This window comes from Miniopterus natalensis, chromosome 10 (assembly GCF_054644295.1).
Source record: "Miniopterus natalensis isolate mMinNat1 chromosome 10, mMinNat1.hap1, whole genome shotgun sequence".
Lineage (NCBI taxonomy): Eukaryota > Metazoa > Chordata > Mammalia > Chiroptera > Miniopteridae > Miniopterus > Miniopterus natalensis.
This window is the reverse complement of record NC_142090.1, coordinates 50,585,392-50,603,320: the sequence shown is the minus strand read 5'-3', so window position 1 is coordinate 50,603,320 and position 17,929 is coordinate 50,585,392. Positions and strand designations below refer to the sequence as shown.

General features: G+C 34.6%; 1 protein-coding gene across 1 annotated transcript in view; it reads left to right on the top strand.

Annotated features, from left to right (window-relative positions):
- The window catches only part of LOC148092258 (cadherin-related family member 4-like), a 154,063-nt gene that overhangs the window by 10,280 nt on the left and 125,854 nt on the right, over window positions 1-17,929 (top strand). The window contains exons 4-8 of the mRNA XM_087820869.1: window positions 6,945-7,039; window positions 9,349-9,471; window positions 11,323-11,426; window positions 13,720-13,865; window positions 16,039-16,221. Coding sequence (XP_087676995.1) covers window positions 6,945-7,039; window positions 9,349-9,471; window positions 11,323-11,426; window positions 13,720-13,865; window positions 16,039-16,221 — 651 coding nt within the window. The remainder of the gene's footprint in view (window positions 1-6,944; window positions 7,040-9,348; window positions 9,472-11,322; window positions 11,427-13,719; window positions 13,866-16,038; window positions 16,222-17,929) is intronic.

The window sequence follows — 17,929 nt, the reverse complement described above, 5'->3', positions numbered from 1 at the left end:
TTTTCTGTTACACTTTTTAAACACTAAAATTTGAATTCCATATAAATTTCACATGTCACAAAATATTATTCTTTCTTTTGATTTATTTTATCCTTTATAAATGTAAAAAACATTTTTAGTTTACAGACTATATAGAAAGGGGCAGCCTTCTGGATTTGGCTCATGGGTGGTAGTTTGAAGATCCATGAAGTAGAGAGAGGAAGACTAATTATCAGGTTATGTCAGTAATCCAGGCAAGGAATTGTATAGTTTGGCCTAGGAAGGTTGTGGAGATAAAGATAAAAGAATGATATAGAGATATTTAAGTAGTAAATGAACCTGGTATTAAATTAATATAAAGGAAAACCAGAAGACTGAGATTTCTGATTTACATAACTGGTTTAGAGATCCTCAGTTAAATAGAAAAAAATCTAGATATAGTCCAAATTTGGAGAGAACAGTTATGAGTTCGCTTTTGAACATCTTGTGTTTGATATGTCTTTGTTATTCAAAGGAGAGATTTAAGTAAGCAGTTGAGCTCAGAGGTCTTGCTTAGGGTTATAAAGTTTGTAATTGAAACCATGGATTTGGATGAGATGATTCAGCTGAAAAAAGGAGGGCATAAGGCCAAACCTTGAGGAACTCCTACACTCAATGATGTGAGGAAAAAAACTCAGCCTGCCAAGGAGAATAAGAGTAATTAAACTGGTGGTGGGAAAAGAGTTATGCCCTGAATGGCAGAGGAAGTATGTTGAAAGAGAGTGCCAGCGGTCAGTAGACTTGAATTTCATAATCAAGTAAGTGAAGAATTAAAATGTCCACTGCATTTAGTTAGTGATATGGGGATAATGATACCTGATGAACCTACTGAGAACTATTTTATTGGTCTTACAGGGGTGGAAGCCAGAATAAAGCAGACTGAGGAGTGAGACTGTAAAAATAAAAACCAGTTTTTAAGAAATTTGAGTGTAATACTGGAAAGAAGGCAGTGGCAAAACTATACTGGATTAAAACAGTTTTCTCTGGTGTATTTGGTTTAAAGGGAGATTTGGGGTAATTTTACAAACAAATTGGGAGAATATATTTGACTGGGTGACTGAAGATACATGAAAAAGAAAGTAGGAGAGAGATGGGATCAAAGTTTAGGTGGAATCAATTAATCAAACCTTTATCAATCTCATCTATCATATAAACATTTATATACCAATCTTTACACTTTTAATTTTTACAGTTAGAAAATTCAAAATTCCTTGAAGCTTTAAGTTTTCTCCTTTCAGACAGTACTTTCTAATCTCTGAAAAAGTGCTAATGAATTGAGGGAACTAGTTTATTTGAGTGTGTGCCTGAAAACAATTTTCTTTATCATTGCAATTAAAATATAACATTTTGAAAGCATACATTATTATCCTTTGACTTGAAAAGTCATCAATATGAACCATAATTTTTTTAAAAACTATATAAAATTGTTTTGAAATTTGAAACCAATTCATTTAATTAAAATGTCATATTAAGTACCTTTTAAATTGATTATAAAAATAAAGTAGGAGTTTTCTATATGCATCTCTATTATACTGTGCTGAAATATCACATTCATTTTATTAAAAGTTATAAAAGGGATATTGATTACAAACAGCAATGTAACATTTATTATATTGATGCAAAAGTATTATTTTTTCTAATATTCACTATTAAAGGAGATGCTTTCTGATAACCATGTGCATTTGTTTTTTAAAGCAAACATGCACATATACATTTGTTCAATAATGCTATTGGCTACAAATATGAATAAGTAACTAGAACACTTGCATAGTTTGTTTGTTTGTCTGTATTTTTCTCTTGATAAGGGCTGATACTCCCAGCAACCTCTCCAAGCTCTCCTGGGCTTGCTGCCCCCTTCTCTGTCACACCGAGAATCCCCAAGTCCTTGTTTTCCATTCTCAGTGTTGGCTCTATCTAGGATATGAGGTGATAAAAGTGTGCATTCAGGGATGACAGAATATGTCGGTGGATAACGGAGACAGGAGATTGTTAAAATGTTGGTTAAGATTTGAAAAGCAATCATAAGGATGTTGTCTGATCTGAGAACTTAATGGATGTCCAGGAATCTCTCCAAGTTTGATTTTCCCAGGCAGTTTTTTTAGAGGTACTCAGAAGTTTTAGAGAAAATTCTATAGATTTGCAGTGATCTTTTTGTACTAAGAGAAAAAGCACCACTCAATTGTGTAAATGCCAAAGAAAAGTCAAATAAGATGGAGACTAAATATGGATGGGGCCTGGCAGCATGGAGGAGGCCTTTGATGACTTTTTGGAAGAAGTTTCAGTGTTTGTAGTTGGGGGCAGAACTTCTAGTAGAGTGGACTAAAGTCTTAGTGGGGAGTGAAGAAATATACAAAATTCCAGCCCTGAAGGGCAAGAGAGAGACAGGCCAATAGTCAAAATGTGCTTGGGGTCAGGATTCTTCTTCTCCTTCTTTCCTTCTTCTTCTCCTTCTTCTTCTCCTCCCCGTCCCTCTCCCCTCCTTCTCCTTCCTCTTCCTCTTCTTCTTCTTCTACTTCCTTATGTGGACATGCTAATGGAAAGAAGGCAGTAGTGAGGGAGTATTTGAATTGAAAGGTAAAGATAGAGTCAAGTTCCTGAGAAAGTAGAAGAAGAGATACCTCCTAGTGGACAGAAATTATCATTAATGAATTTCTCTCCTTTTGCTATAAGAGGAGCGAAAAAGGTTCAGGTGTTAGTGGGGCCGGCTGGGCTCCCACAGGGAGCAGCTGAAGTTCCAGAGGGATATCTCAGCTGTGGGGGAGGTTCCCACTGATAACTCTGGTATCTAAACCCAAAGCTGGGCTTCCCAGCCCAGAGCACCAGAACTGAAAAAGGTGCCCATATAACATCTGGCTTTGAAAATTAGTGAGGTTTCTGTCTGCAAGGGAGAGACAGCTGGAAATGCAGGCACCCTCTTAAAGGGCTAATTCACAATGTTTTGTGTGCAGGCACTCACCTTGAGCTTCAGCAGAGGGAGAGCAGAGTAGACTAAAGCTGAGTGAGGACAATACAGGGGTGATGGCTCTGGGGATAGAGCTCAGAGGGCAGCCATCTGGATTCCTGTGCTGAGACAATTCCCCATACAGCAGAGGACATCTTTCTCAGGCAGACATTTACCATCCAACCAGCTTTTGCCTGAAGTGGGGAGCAATTTTCCCACTGGGTTGGAAAACCTCTTACCCCACCTTGTGGAGTTTCTATAGCCTGAGGCTCATTAAGAGACTCAGAATAACAATCAGCCTCTGGGTGCTTTGAGTCTTTGCCAGATTTGCTTCTGGACCCAGGGCTTGGAAAAGCAGACCTTGGTGTGCATCTTGGTCCTGTCCAAACAGACTCAGATGCAGCAGAGGGAACCATAAGCTGTAGAGTGCAGAAAGCTTCCAACAGGGTACTCAAGGCCAGTAACAAACAGCATCTGACACTGGCCTCCACCAGAGACCAACTAAAACACTGGGAGTACTAGCAGATCTACCTAATACATAGAAATAAATCCAAAGAGGCAGCCAAAATGGAGACAAACAAGCCCCAAATGAAAGAACAAAAAAATTCTCCAAAAGAAGAGCTAAATGAAATGGAGATAAGCAATCCATCAGATATAGAGTTTATTTTATTTTTATTTATTTATTTATTTATTTATTATTTATTTATTTATTTATTTTTAAATATATCTTTATTGATTTCAGAGAGAGGAAAGGAGAGGGAGAGAGAGATAGAAACATCAATGATAAGAGAGTCATTGATCAAGCCCACAACCCAGGCATGTGCCTGGGACCGGGAATCGAACCCTGATTGCCTGGATCCACCGCTGAGCCATGCCCGGCTGGGCCAGATATAGAGTTTAGAATACTGATGATAAAGATGCTCAACAGAATGAAAAAAGAAATGGAAACTATGAAGGAAATTAAGACTGACAGTAGAAATTAAAAAATTAAAATTAAAATTAATTAATTAATTAAACATCGGAAGGAATAAACAGCAGATTAAGGAAAGCTAAGGGTCAAATCAGCAAATTAGAAGACAGGGTAGAAAAAAATTAATCAGAGAAGCAAAAAGAAAAAACAATTAAAATTCAAAAGGACAGTTTAAGGGAGCTGTGGACTACATGAAATGTAACAATATTTCCATTATAGGAGTGCCAGAAGAGGTAGAAAGTAGCAAGGTTTTGAGAACTTGTTTGAAGAAATAATGGCAGAAAACTTTCCTAACCTGGTAAAGAAAAAAACCACACAAGTTCAGGGGGCACAGAGAGTCCCAAGCAAGAAGAACCCAAAGAGGCCCACTCCCAGACACATCATAATTCAAATGCCAAAAATTCAAGACAAAGAGAGAATCTTAAAGGCAACAAGAGAAAAGCAATATGCTACCTACAAAGGATCTCCCAAAAGGCTGTCAGCTGATTTCTCATCAGAAACTCTACAGGCTGGAAGGAAAATACATGAAGTATTCAAGGTAATGCGAAACAAGGATCTGAAACCAAGAATACTCTATCAAGGCTATCATTCAAAACAGAGGTTGAGCCCGGCTGGGCATGGCTCAGCAGTTGAGTGTTGACCTAGGGTCCAGGTGATCAGGGTTCAATTCCCCATCAGGGCACATGCCCGGGTTGTGGGCTTGATCCTCAGTCGGGGGCATGCAGGAGGAAGCCGATCAATGACTCTCTCATATTGATGTTTCTATCTCTCTCTCTCCCTCTCCTTTCCTCTCTCTGAAATCAATAAAGATATATTTAAAAAATAAACAAAACAAACAAACAAAAAAACCAGTGGTTGAATTAAAGAACTTTCCAGACAAAAAAAGGCTGAAGGAGTTTCTCACCCAAACCAGCACTGTAAGAAATGTTAAAGGAACTGCTGTAATAAGAAGTCGAAATAGGGAGAATGAGAAACATAGGCATAAAGAAATAAATGGCAGTAGAGAAATACCTATCAATAATAACCATAAATGTAAATGGATTAAATGCTCCAATCAAAAGACATAGGGTAGCTGAATGGATAAGAAAACAAGACCCAAACAAGAGACCCACCTCAGACCAAAAGACTTACACAGGCTGAAAAAAACAAACTTCTGAAGGACTTTAAAGGAGAGATTGACAGCAATACAGTCATAGTACGCGACTTTAACACCTCACTGACTTTACTGAATAGATGTTCCAGATAAAAAATCATCAAGAAAACAGTGACTCTAAATGACACACTAGATCAGATGGATTTAATTGACATTTTTAGAACATTTCAAAGATGCAGAATAGACATTCTCCTCAAGTGCACATGGGACAGTCTCAAAGATAGACCACATGTTAGGACACAAAAAAGTGCCTACAAGTTCAAGAAGACTGAAATCATATCAAATGTCTTCTCGGACATTTATACCATGGAACACTAGGGAGCTGTGAAAAAGAAGGACCCCTTACTCTATGGGACAGGATGGTGGGACCTGGAGAGTATTATGCTAAGCTAAAGAAGCCAGTCGGAGAAAGACAAGTATCACATGATCTTATTCATTTCTGGAATCTAATGAACAAAATAAACCAATGAACAAAATAGATCTAGAAGCATGGGACAGACTGAGGAATCTCACAGGGAAGGCAGGGATTTGGGAGTGGGTGGGAAGAGATTAACCTAAAAACTTGTATGCATAAATGCATAACCCATGAACACAGACAATGGTGTGGTAAAGCCTTGGTGGGAGATATGCAGGTAGAGGGGATCAATGGGGGAAAGGGGAGATAGTTGTAACAATTTCAACAATAAAAACAAATTTTTTTTAAAAAGGAAAAACTCTCCCATGGGGGGAAAAAAAGTTTGGGGTTTTTTTACACGTTGATTTGCTTTCTCTGGCAGCAATTTTACATCACTCTTAGGCTTGTAATTTGCTTTCTCTTTTTCTTTTCTCAACAGCTTTTCTGCATTACCCTTTGTATAACACAAGGTCTCATGGTGGGATGGAAACTTGAGACACTATTTGCCAGGATTTGTTGAATTTTTTTCTTTTCTTTTTAGAAAACAACTTTATTAGGCAGTTTGGTCACATTCTATCTTCAGGTTACACTGAGGGCAGGCTTTTGTGTAATTCTACTTCTTTTTTCCATATTTTTGGGGAGAAAATATTGAGAGACATGCTTCTAGGCAGCCACCATTATCTTTCTTATCTTATTTTCTTCACCTACCTATAAATCTCCTTCCATGTCACTCACTTTAAATATAATTACATTAGAAAAACAAAAATCAATTAAATATTGTTAGGCAACTTGTTAAAATTTCAGTTATTATAATGTAAAAATTTGGTCCTCAAATGTATGTAAGGAGTAGAACATTTTAAAATGCTTTATTACCTACCTTGACTTAAACTCTCAAATTCATACTGTATGAACTGTAATAAAACAAAGAGAGAGAGAGAGAGAGAGATAAAACACCAGATCAAACAAATAAGACAATTAACCTGAGTGCTTCCTGGGGTCACTCCACTGGTGTTGTATGTAGTTTGGTTTTTTTACCTGTGGTGAAAGCTATGGGAATATGTTAGAAGAGATGTGAGAGTTGTTTGAAAATATATTTCTAAAAACATTTCCTTCATGCATGGCCCATCAGGTCTAGAAACTGGAGTACAAGAGTCTTTTGTGAAGCTGCCCTATTCGCTCCCACAGGACAACCTGTCAGCATATATGTCATGTTCTTCTTCTTTAAGCTATAGTTGCCACAGACAGAGCCAGGAAGTAAGAAAAGACACTCTGTAGGTGCAGAAAAGATGATAGGAAAACAAAGAAAAAACTATAAATATAAGAAAAAATACATAACTGTCTTAAAATATTATCTGAAATCCACCATATAATCTAAAATTAGTGGTGTTCTGTTTCCATTATATAAAGAGCTAATGAATGCATTCTATACTTGAATTTTTTATGTAACATGTTGATTTTTGCTTCACAGCTACCATAGAAATTGATGAGGACTATCCATTATTTCAGTCCATTTATAGAGTAACAGCCACAGATGAAGATTCTTCAAATGGTGATAGACTGATGGTAAATGGTGATCGTTGTGTGAGATGTCTATATCACTTTGGCATCCGGTGTTATGCTTTGGAGATATTTTGCAAGAATAATTAATATATTTAATTTGATAATTAGAGAGAGTATAATGAAATTGACAACCACGATAATGCAATATTTGTGTTACTTTTAGAAATAGCATTTTTAGAAGATATTTTCTTGACATGTACAAGAAAATTATATGACTTCTAATGGAGGTGGGTAGTGGATAGGAAGACAGCTTTGAGCTGAAACTGGGGCTTTGCCTGTTGGATGCTATTGAGAACTGTTTCACTTCTCTAGCTATTCCAATGACACATGTGAATGTGGTTACATTTTTTTGATGTTTCAGTATTCTAATTACTAACCGTAAGAGGTTTGCTTTTCTCATAATTGATTCATGATTGTAAAATCTTTTAGAGATTTGGCAAAATAAAAAGAACCTATAAAGCTCTACCTGGAGAATTTAGTGCTACATTGGAATACAAAAGTCAGCACTCTTACTCTGCAGATGTTCTTTTTAAACATGTATTGAAAGACTTTACTACTTTTAATTTAGTAACTCACAGTATGAAGTAATGGAGCACTGAATGGGAGTGAAGTAATGGAGCTGTCAGGTGACTTGGGTCAAGTAATGGCTTTCCTGCTAACTAGCGATGTGATTCCCAGGAAGTCACTTAATCCCTCTCCCCCTTGGTTTCCACAGTTAACCTTCAGTGATATATGGGCTGTCATCAGTGAAAGTACTCAAAATCCTTGCTCAAAAATATTTTGTTGTAGACCAGCCAATATCAAATTAATATTAAATTATTAAGAAATATGAGACCCTTTCTATTAGATAAGTCTTTCCAATAGATGAAGAAAAATAACCTATGGTCCAATTGAAAATAGTTACTACCAGTTTTGTCATTTGCAACAATAGGATAGGGATTCAGCAGGTGATTATTTTAAAGTTTATTATTTGAGAACTAGTTACACTGTTAAAGGCTAGATTTTTATCAGATTTTAAAACATATGCAGATATAATTGAATTTTCCATTAATCAAATTTTACTTTTTTTTTTTTTTTTAATATATCTTTATTGATTTCAGAGAGAGGAAAGGAGAGGGAGAGAGAGAGACAGAAACATTAATGATGAGAGAGTCATTGATCAGCTGCAGCCCACAACCAGGGCATGTGCCTTGACTAGGAATCAAACCCTGATCGCCTGGATCCTAGATCGATGCTTAACCGCTGAGCCACGCCCGGCCAGGCCAAATTTTACCTCTTGCAAACTAAATTTTTTTTCAGATACTTTTGTGATTATATATCTACCCTCACTTCTTCTCACAGGTGATAGCAAATTAAAAAAAGAAAGCCCTAGCTGGGTGGCTCAGCTGGTTAGAGCATTGCCCTGTATACCAAAAATGTTGTGGGTTCGATTCCCTGTCAGGGCACCTAGCTAGGTTGCAGATTGGATCTCCTGTAGAGGTGCATATAATAGGCAACAAATCAATGTTTCTTTCTCACATTGATGCCTCTCTCTTTCTGTCTCTTTCTCTTGCTGAAATCAATAAACATATTCTCAGGTGAAGATTTAAAAAGATAATACTAAAATAAAAAAGAAAGATAAACTAAAACCTTCATATTCAATTATATTAATTTAGTTTTCTATTGTTAATCTTCACTTGAAGATAATATTTCCATTGATTTTTAGAGAAAGTGGAAGGGAAGGGGAGAGAGAGAGGAAAAAAAACATCAGAAACATCAATGTGAGAGAGATACATTGATTGGTTGCCTCCAGCATGCACCAGGACTGGGCCAGGCATTGAACCTACAACCCAGATCTGTGCCCTTGACCTGGGATTGAATCTGTGACACTCTAATCACTGAGCAACACCATCCAGGGCCAACTGTATTAATACTTGAAATTGGTTTATATCATTATAATTCCTGTTTTGTTTCCTAAAATTCAAATTTAGTGAAAATGAGTTTATTTTGTACACTTTTTCAGAGTTGTACAGAATCAGAATTAGGGTTTTCTTTGAAAAATCTTTTAGAAAAATATGTATAGTGTTGTGCAGCTCTATAGAAATATAAAAAATCTTTTGGTGTGTTAATATGCTAAGCAACTCTTATTTTTCATGTATTCTGCAGCAGTATGTGCCAGTGGTTTTAATAGAAGCTAGATCATAAGGAAAGACAAATTCATTATCATGAAATAGAGAACTTTTTACATATTTGCTTTATTATTATATCCTAAATATCTTCCAAATACTTTTTCATTTATTTTGGTGTGAGTATTGTATATTTTAATTTTTTAGTACTCCATTGAGACACAGTTATCTGGACCAAAGAAAAGAGCAAATTGTTTTGGAGTGGATCCTGTAAGTGGTGTTGTTAGCTTGAGAGGTAATGATACCTTGGATTATGATGCTGGACATCAGGTAATTAATGTACTTATTTATTATTTTACACAGAGTTACAGGGATTTTTTTACACTGTTGAAGTCTGCCTGAAAAATTAAACACATTATTATTTTAACAGAAAAGTATTATTTTGTGTGATTCATTTATGAGGATTAATGCAGTTAACCAAAGTCTAGATCAAATCTTTGTGGTTATTCAAAGCATAGAGATCACATCTTAACTTTTTAGATCTATCTAAAGAAGTTTAAGGAAGAAAAAAGATTTTAAGTAGCTTTCTAATTAGGAAAACTAAATCAGCAAATCAATAAAATTTAAATCTTTCTGAACATCAAAGAAATGAAAGAAACTTAAAATGTTAAAACTTTGATATTGAAACTATTTGAATATTCATATCCTGACCCACTTAGGTTAGCAAAGCACATCAGTAACCAAGGTAGGATGGGTATAAACTTTATAAATGAATTTGAAACTAATGTGGTAGAAAAGAAGAACACTTTCTGGTATTTCCACCAGAAACGCAATTTAAAGAAAACATTGTTGGGAAGGTTTTTCTGAGTGGAAATGAAGGATATGTAAGTAGGGCCAACTGACTGAAAAGAAAATAACTAGAGAACTATTGAGATAATCTATCTACATAGAAATGAGGTGTTAAATTTGAGAAATAAAGGGATAAATTATTATTAGTAGTAGTAGTAAAACATTGTCATATTCAGAAATCCTCTACATGTATTATTTCAATAAGGTAATTGAGAAAATAGCCATAAGGGAAAATATAAGAATTTACAGAAAAAATAGAGATTATACTGTTGAAGAGATATTTAAGAGAAAGAGGCATTAATAATTGAAGATAACCTCAACTTTCTAGACTAAAAGAACATAAATGGTGGAAGAACAGACAATGATTTTGGCTATATTGAATGTTACAGGATGGTGGAGAAGCTAATGACACATATCTTTAAGTAATCTGTGTGGTAGGCTACATTATGAGGTTAAAATTAGGCGGAAAAAATGGAGATACTGCTTATAAGCAGTAGTTCATTTCCATATATCTGGCTGTTTCCTGCCTCACTTTCCCTACTTGCTTTGACTCATGCATTCAACCAAACTTCTGCTAAGTCCTTTAAGTCCTACTTCAGTTTTCCACTGTATAGGTAACCAATTCATTTTATAACATTTGATATATTAGTATCCATCCAAGACTTCACTTCAGTACAATCATTATCGGCCCCTTGCTCATCTCGGGCTCTTCTTGTACATTGTGAAGGCTTATTGAAAGTTTGCTTAAGAAAGGTTTTTGTAGATATTTTAACTCCCTCAGCAATGTTTTGTTGTTTTGTTTTTCCAAAAGGACACTTGCTGATATGTATGAATAAATGTTATCTAATGGGTAAGATGCATGACAGGATGATGAGGGAAATATTTGAGATTTGATGACATTCTCATCTCCAAAAATTACCTCCTTTTGTTAATCCTGAAGAGTAACTTGTCATATTGTTTCTAGGGGTTAGCATCAAGCAGCCTTCTTTGTAAATAGTTTCAGTGCATTGTACTTTGGGCTTATGATTGAATCTGGAATTCATTATCTTTTTTGTGCAATGTAATCTATATTTAGGCATACAGCCAAGTTACACAGACCTTTGAGTGAAATTTAATGGTACATAAAATGAAGCTACTTTGAAATATACAACAAATCTACTTAACTAAGAAAGCACTTATATTTCTTTTAACTGCCTAGAAGAAAAATAAAAAAATATATATATCTAATAGAAGAATTAAAAACAAAAAAAAATAACTAATAGGAGGCATAAAGATATGTATTACCAAATAGCATATTGTAAACTTTTAAAATTTTTAAAAACTCTTTTCCAGATTTTCCATCTTGCACTGAGAGCAATAGATACAACAGGTTTGTTCTGTCAAGGAACACTAATTATCAAAATCAGAAATGTAAATGATGAGAAGCCTCAATTTGAGTAAGCATATTTATTTTAAAGTGTAACCATAAAAAAAATGACTATCTAAACTTTTTTATAAATACATTAATTTTAAATAATAAAATATTTAACTTAAATTGTTTTACTCCCATACTCTGAGGTATAATTGTGGCATTCAAAAACATTTGCAGATCATAAATGTCTGTTAGATGTTATTTTATATTTCAAAATGTAGCAATCAAATATATTACTATAATCTAAGAATAATGAAATATTTCTTAAATTAATAGAGAAAAAGAAAAATAGTAGTATTCAAATTTCTTTCCTTTTATCACTGTTATATCTCTACAGATGAAGGGGAGTAACTCATTGTTTTAGTCCACAAATTCCCTTTAACTTATATTATCTGGACAATAGAAGCATATATGGGGCTTTGTTTCTTCTTTATTACTGGGGATAGTGAAACCTGACCTTTCACTATTTCAGCCAGTTAAGCAGAGGCAAGGTTGAATCATATATGGGCATTTAATCCAATATTTCCAGCAAAATGGGAGAGCAGAGGGATTGGTCCACATAAAACCTGCTCTATGCCCCCCCCCCCATAAGTCAGTTCCTTATATTGGTAAAAGGAAAAAGATTACATGGAGAAGTGGGCAAAAAGGTATAAGAATGGGTACAATAGTTTACAGGTTACAGGAAATGTGGGCTGGGGGTTGCAAAATGGTGGGGTGCCTCCAGGACACTTTTGTTTCTGGAAGAAGGTTGTTAATCTTTCCAGAGGATAGTCAGATGAGAATGGAACATTCTGAATGTCCTGGGGCATACAACTCCCAGCCAGGTTGTTGAAAAGTGCTTTTTCTAATTAGAACAAAACAATCACAGTTAACAGAACATGATAGATATTTCTTATAACTATAACTAACAATCATGGTCAACAGAGCATGATTAATATTTCAGCCCCCAACAATGGTTACCCTAACTCTCAACCTGCATTTGTTGTTAAGGTGTAGTTAATGTTCTTGGAACATTTTTCTCTTGCCTTCATGCCTTCAATAAGAATGAGCTTTTTGTTTTTACTTAGTAGAATTTAATGCTAGATATTAAAAGCCCTACCGAAATCACTATAATATTACCCTAAAATATTGTTTTCATCTTAAGAGACACATATATTGTTACAGTGAAACAGAGAGGGGAATGATTTAAGTGATCTAAAATATAAATATTGTGAGTTACATTATATTATGGTATAAAGAAGAAACCACACTGTAAAGGTGAAGCCACACTGCATTGTGGTGGTCAACAAGGTTGCTCAGAGAAGTGGTGTCTGCCACTCACCTCCTTTTCCTTTAACTGTACATTCCTTTGAGAACTTTTTTGAATCTTTCTTTCAACTCAAGATTTAGCCTTTCCTTCTGGTTAAATTTGTACAAAGTTATGGTATCTATCACATGGCATTATAGTTATGTATATCTGTGTTCTCCACAAGCAGTGCGATCCTAAAGAGCAGCAGCAGGCTTAGTCCTATGTGTATAAAGTGGAATGACACACTGTAGGATATCAATAAATGTCTGATGCTTTAATGGTAGGTTAAATAAGAAAAAAAATCAAGCCTGGCCGGGCGTGGCTCAGCAGTTGAGTGTCGACCTAGGATCCAGGCGATCTGTGTTCGATTCCCGGTCAGGGCACATGTGTGGTTGAGGGCTTGATCAATGACTCTCTCATCATTGATGTTTCTATCTCTCTCTCCCTCTCCTTTCCTCTCTCTGAAATCAATAAAGATATATTTTAAAAAAAGAAAAAAGAAAAAAAATCAAGTTTCAGAAATATTCTGGAAGTTGATCAAGAACTTTAATTATGATTTAAAGAGACGAGCAATAACTTTACAAGAAATGTCTTGATCGTTTGCTTTTATAAGTTATCAGTTGGACTGCATTTCGTCACACTGGATAACAAGATGGGAATGACTATGTTTAGTTCCGTATGTTCAATTGCCAACTATTCCATACATTTGATACTTGAAATAATAGAAATATACTATTTCAATCTGTTTTTCAGTTTTCATCTCTTTGCCACAATATCCTTGATGTTTGGCATGATGCCAGAGACTAGATGATTAAAAATTAATGCTTAAGCCAAAAGTTTAGTAACTTTTTGCCAAAAATGGATTTTTTTAAACATGTGAATACTTTTGGAATGCTTAAATTCTTGACAAGATAAAGGTGATATCATCACAAATCCAAAAGATGCTTTGTAAATTATTGTAACTCAGCTGATATATACATACAAATGTGCATTTTCAACAATTTTTCATCACCATATTTATTTTCTTTAGGCCATTTCCTTTGAATACAATTAATGTGACTGAAGAAAAACCTGTTGGGGGAATTATAGCAAGAGTAAAAGCAACAGATCAAGATGGAGATAGCAGCATTACTTACTCCTTTAAAACTCAGCAGGAAATGTTCGCCTTGGATCCTTGTAAGTTTTCTTTTTCTTTCTTTCTTTCTTTCTTTCTTTCTTTCTTTCTTTCTTTCTTTCTTTCTTTCTTTCTTTCTTTCTTTCTTTCTTTCTTTCTTTCTTTCTTTCTTTCTTTCTTTCTTTCTTTCTTTCTTTCTCTCTTTCTCTCTTTCTCTCTTTCTCTCTCTCTCTCTCTCTCTCCCTCCCTCCCTCCCTCCCTCCCTCCCTCCCTCCCTCCCTCCCTTCCTTCCTTCCTTCCTTCCTTCCTTCCTTCCTTCCTTCCTTCCTTCCTTCCTTCCTTCCTTCCTTCCTTCCTTCCTTCCATCCTCACCCAAGGAGTGAGGATATTTTTTCCCCATTGATTTTAGAGATAGTGGAAAGGAGAGAGGAGAGGAAGAGAGAGAGAGAAGCATAGACTTGAGAGAGACTCATCAGCAGGTTTCCTCCCACATGAACCCCAACCAAGGGCAGGGATCAGACCTGCAACCCAGGTACTTGTCCTAGACCAGGAATTGAAACCACGACCCTCTGGTGCATAGGCTGTTGTTCTAACAACTGAGCCGCACTGGCCAGGGCAACCCTTCTAAGTTTTAAGTACCTATTTTGACTCCATTTTTTTCAGCATTCACAATTCAATCTCTGCATTTCCTTTAGAAGTGGCTTGGTAGAACTACCCCAGAGTTAAATTAAATATGGAGAGGGAAACATACCAAAAATATGTGGCATTTGATAGTTGCTATTTTCCTATTTGTTAAAATGACATTCTTCTGAAACAATGAGTGTCATAGAACCTTATTCATATAACTGGCCATTGCCTTTCAGAGGCAACTGGTACAAATGCTTCTGTCAAGCTCTGGTTGACTCTAGGACAAGTAAGTCACTTCTATCTCCTTAATTTCATTTGTGCTCTTTGGGATTCTTTCTTAATAATTATATTTCAGGTATTTGATTATGGAAATATTTCTATCTATGTGGACAGAATTACTTTCCTATGGCCTGTCACAATGCCTGATTTAATTTGTCAGCATTCAACCACAGGGAAACAAAAAACACTAGGAACAGAACTGTGAAAGCCGGTTAAACAGTCTCTGTAAGGCTTTTGTCTCTGTGTACCATACTGGAGCTTGAAGTCCGCAATGCAGGAAGTCCAGAAGGAAAGGGGATATGAAGTGGGGGACATTAAGGGTAGATCAGAACACACAAGCATGTGTTGAACTCCAGGAAGATGGACTAAAACCCACATCAGTTCTTGCTGCCTCTGACCTTGGTGGTGTGCGCATCCTGCAGAAGCTGGGGTCTTTTACCACAAGGTTGAGAGCACACACCTGTTCTAGGAGTCAGATAAGCTGAAAGAGGATCCAGAGGGGAGTAGACAGGTACACGCCCAGCTTCCACTCCACGCCAATGCTGAGACAGTAGACCAGCAGAAACAAATGTATGAATTGAAATGGCTGCTGCTAACTTTTCACTCTTTCAGTCAACCAAGAATTTTCCTTGGTGCTATCAGGGATAAAGAGTCAACTCTGTCTTCACAAAAGTTCCTAAGTTTGACCTCTGAGCTTATTTTTGATTTTTGTATATAATAAGATTAAATTGAGTGGCCAAAGCAATACATGATTAAAATTTTAATATGGTTTGACTAGTTTCTTTCAGGCTCAAAAACACTAACAACTCTTTTTTTTTTTTTTTTTTTTTAATTTATCTTTATTGTTGAAAATATTACAAATATCCCCTTTTTTCTCATTGATCCCTTCCACCCTACATCCACTCCCCACCCCAGGCCTTCACCACATTATATTGTCTATGTCCATGGGTTATGCATATATGCATACAAATCCTTTGGTTAATCTCTTTATTATTAGAATTAAAATCAAATACAGTGGTTTGTGCCAATTGTTTTTTAAAGTAGAGATGCTACCTATGTTTGGTAGATCCATAAATGATAATTTAGAGACTTGGAGGAAAATATGATGAAACCATTATAATATTTAATTATATCTTAAAGATAAGAATAAAGCAAGTGGGCCTTTTTAAATAAGTATTTTTAATGATGTAGAATTGCTAAACATCACTTTTTTTATTCACTAACAATGTATATCATTAAAGAAATTAAAACACCATCAATATGAATAAATTAACATATGCTTGATTATTTGAATTTGGTAATATTTTTCATTTTATTTCTTTTCTTTAGTCACAGGCATAATCACTCTTCTTCAGCCATTGAATCTTGACAACCCAAATAACTCTAAATCCTACTCTTTGGAAATTGAAGCCAGAGATAATGGAAATAATACCAGTACCTATATGTTTACAGTTTTTGTGGAGAATTTAGATGATCCAGTTATCTGTGACTCAAGTTTTTCAACAGCAGCAGGTATATTACAAGTCAATTTTATTGATAACATTCATAAAACAATGATAGGGTGAGAAAATTTTTAAATAAAGCTTGCAATTATAGTTTGTTTCTTATAGTTTGTTTCTTTTTCTTTAATAAAAGGGAAATACATAAAGTGACAGACATATTTCTAAAAAGAAAAATAATAATTAGATTTAGTGAAATTTAAACTAACATTCAAATATTTCTTTGTGTAGCAGATTGGTTATAGGAGTACCTATCAAATTATTTTAAGTTTATATGTAGCATATGAATTCACAGGTAGCTCCAAAGTTGTCAAATACATGAAAATCTAAACAATAAAATATAATTGTCACCTACTAAATTGACCAAGGTTTAAAAATAATAGGGGAAAAAATAGCAATGTTGGCTAAGGTATAAAAAAATTAACACTTTCATAAAGTGGGGTTTTTAAATAACCTCTCAAAATTTTATTTTAGTTAACAGTTATAAAAAGTATTTAAATGACAGTTGTAATCCAGTATCTCTAATTCTTAGAGCTCTTATTTACAAATTTTTTGGACATACAGTCAAGATTTAAAATTTGTAGTAGCATAATGTTTGAAATATCCAAAATGTCTAACAAGAAGAAATTAAAATATGCTCTATTTATTTGCTAAAATGCTATTATTAAAAAGTATCTTTCAAAAAATTATAATCATGAGAGTTAATATACAAACTATAGAAAGTTTCCTTAATTTTGTTGTATATATTGATATGTGATATTAACAATTATACACATATCTTTATGTATAAATATATATTAAACCAGTGTTATCTTCTTTTTGTATGATTACTAGAAATTACTCTTTATTTTCCAACATTATAATAAACATTTTCTACTGTTAATTTTTTTGTTTCTCAGATTAAAACTCTAGCTTTAGTTACAAACTTTTAACTTCTTGAATAAAAACCATCATTACTCCTAATAGTATGTAGTTATTTCATCTGATAGTCTTGCTCCAAAATTAATATTTGTTCATAATAGGATTTCAATTGTACAAATTAGAATAGATAATTAAATTAATATAATATGGAGGTACCCTTCAGTATAACTAAAATAGATGTTTCTGAGAAGTTTGCTATAAATTATAATTTTGTCAATTGTATTTCATTTTTTTAAAATTCTACCCATAAGAGAAGACATTCCTAATATATTAATTGGAATCAGAATACCCATGTGAATAAAATAATGAAGTATGTTCTCATTAGAGCCATATAAATCACAACCTTATATACTGTTCCCTTCTGTGTGTTTGTGATTTCATGAAGATCTTCTAAAACAACATTTTCAAGCATTTGAATGTACTTGAGACTTTGCACATAGTAATCTCAGAAAATACAAGTTGGTTTGATTTGAATTTGGTTGGGTCATCTGTGCTCATCAATTATATCTGTTTTGCTAATTAGTTTTTCTATGTTTCCCCTCCATTTATTTATAGCCTTGCATACTTATGTCATATTAAAACCCTCTCTACTCTTTCTACCTTCTCTATTCTGAGTCCTTTTATTCCTCTTGCTCTTTCTATTAGGAGAAACTGCCCAGATAACTGGGAGACAATGAGGAAAATGAAACTGGGGACAAAAGGGCAAGGAGAACTTCATTAAAATAGTTTGGGTTTTTTTTCTCCTGGATTCCTGTCCTTTACTACTTGCTATCCATTTCTCACCACCAGCCTTATCTCTT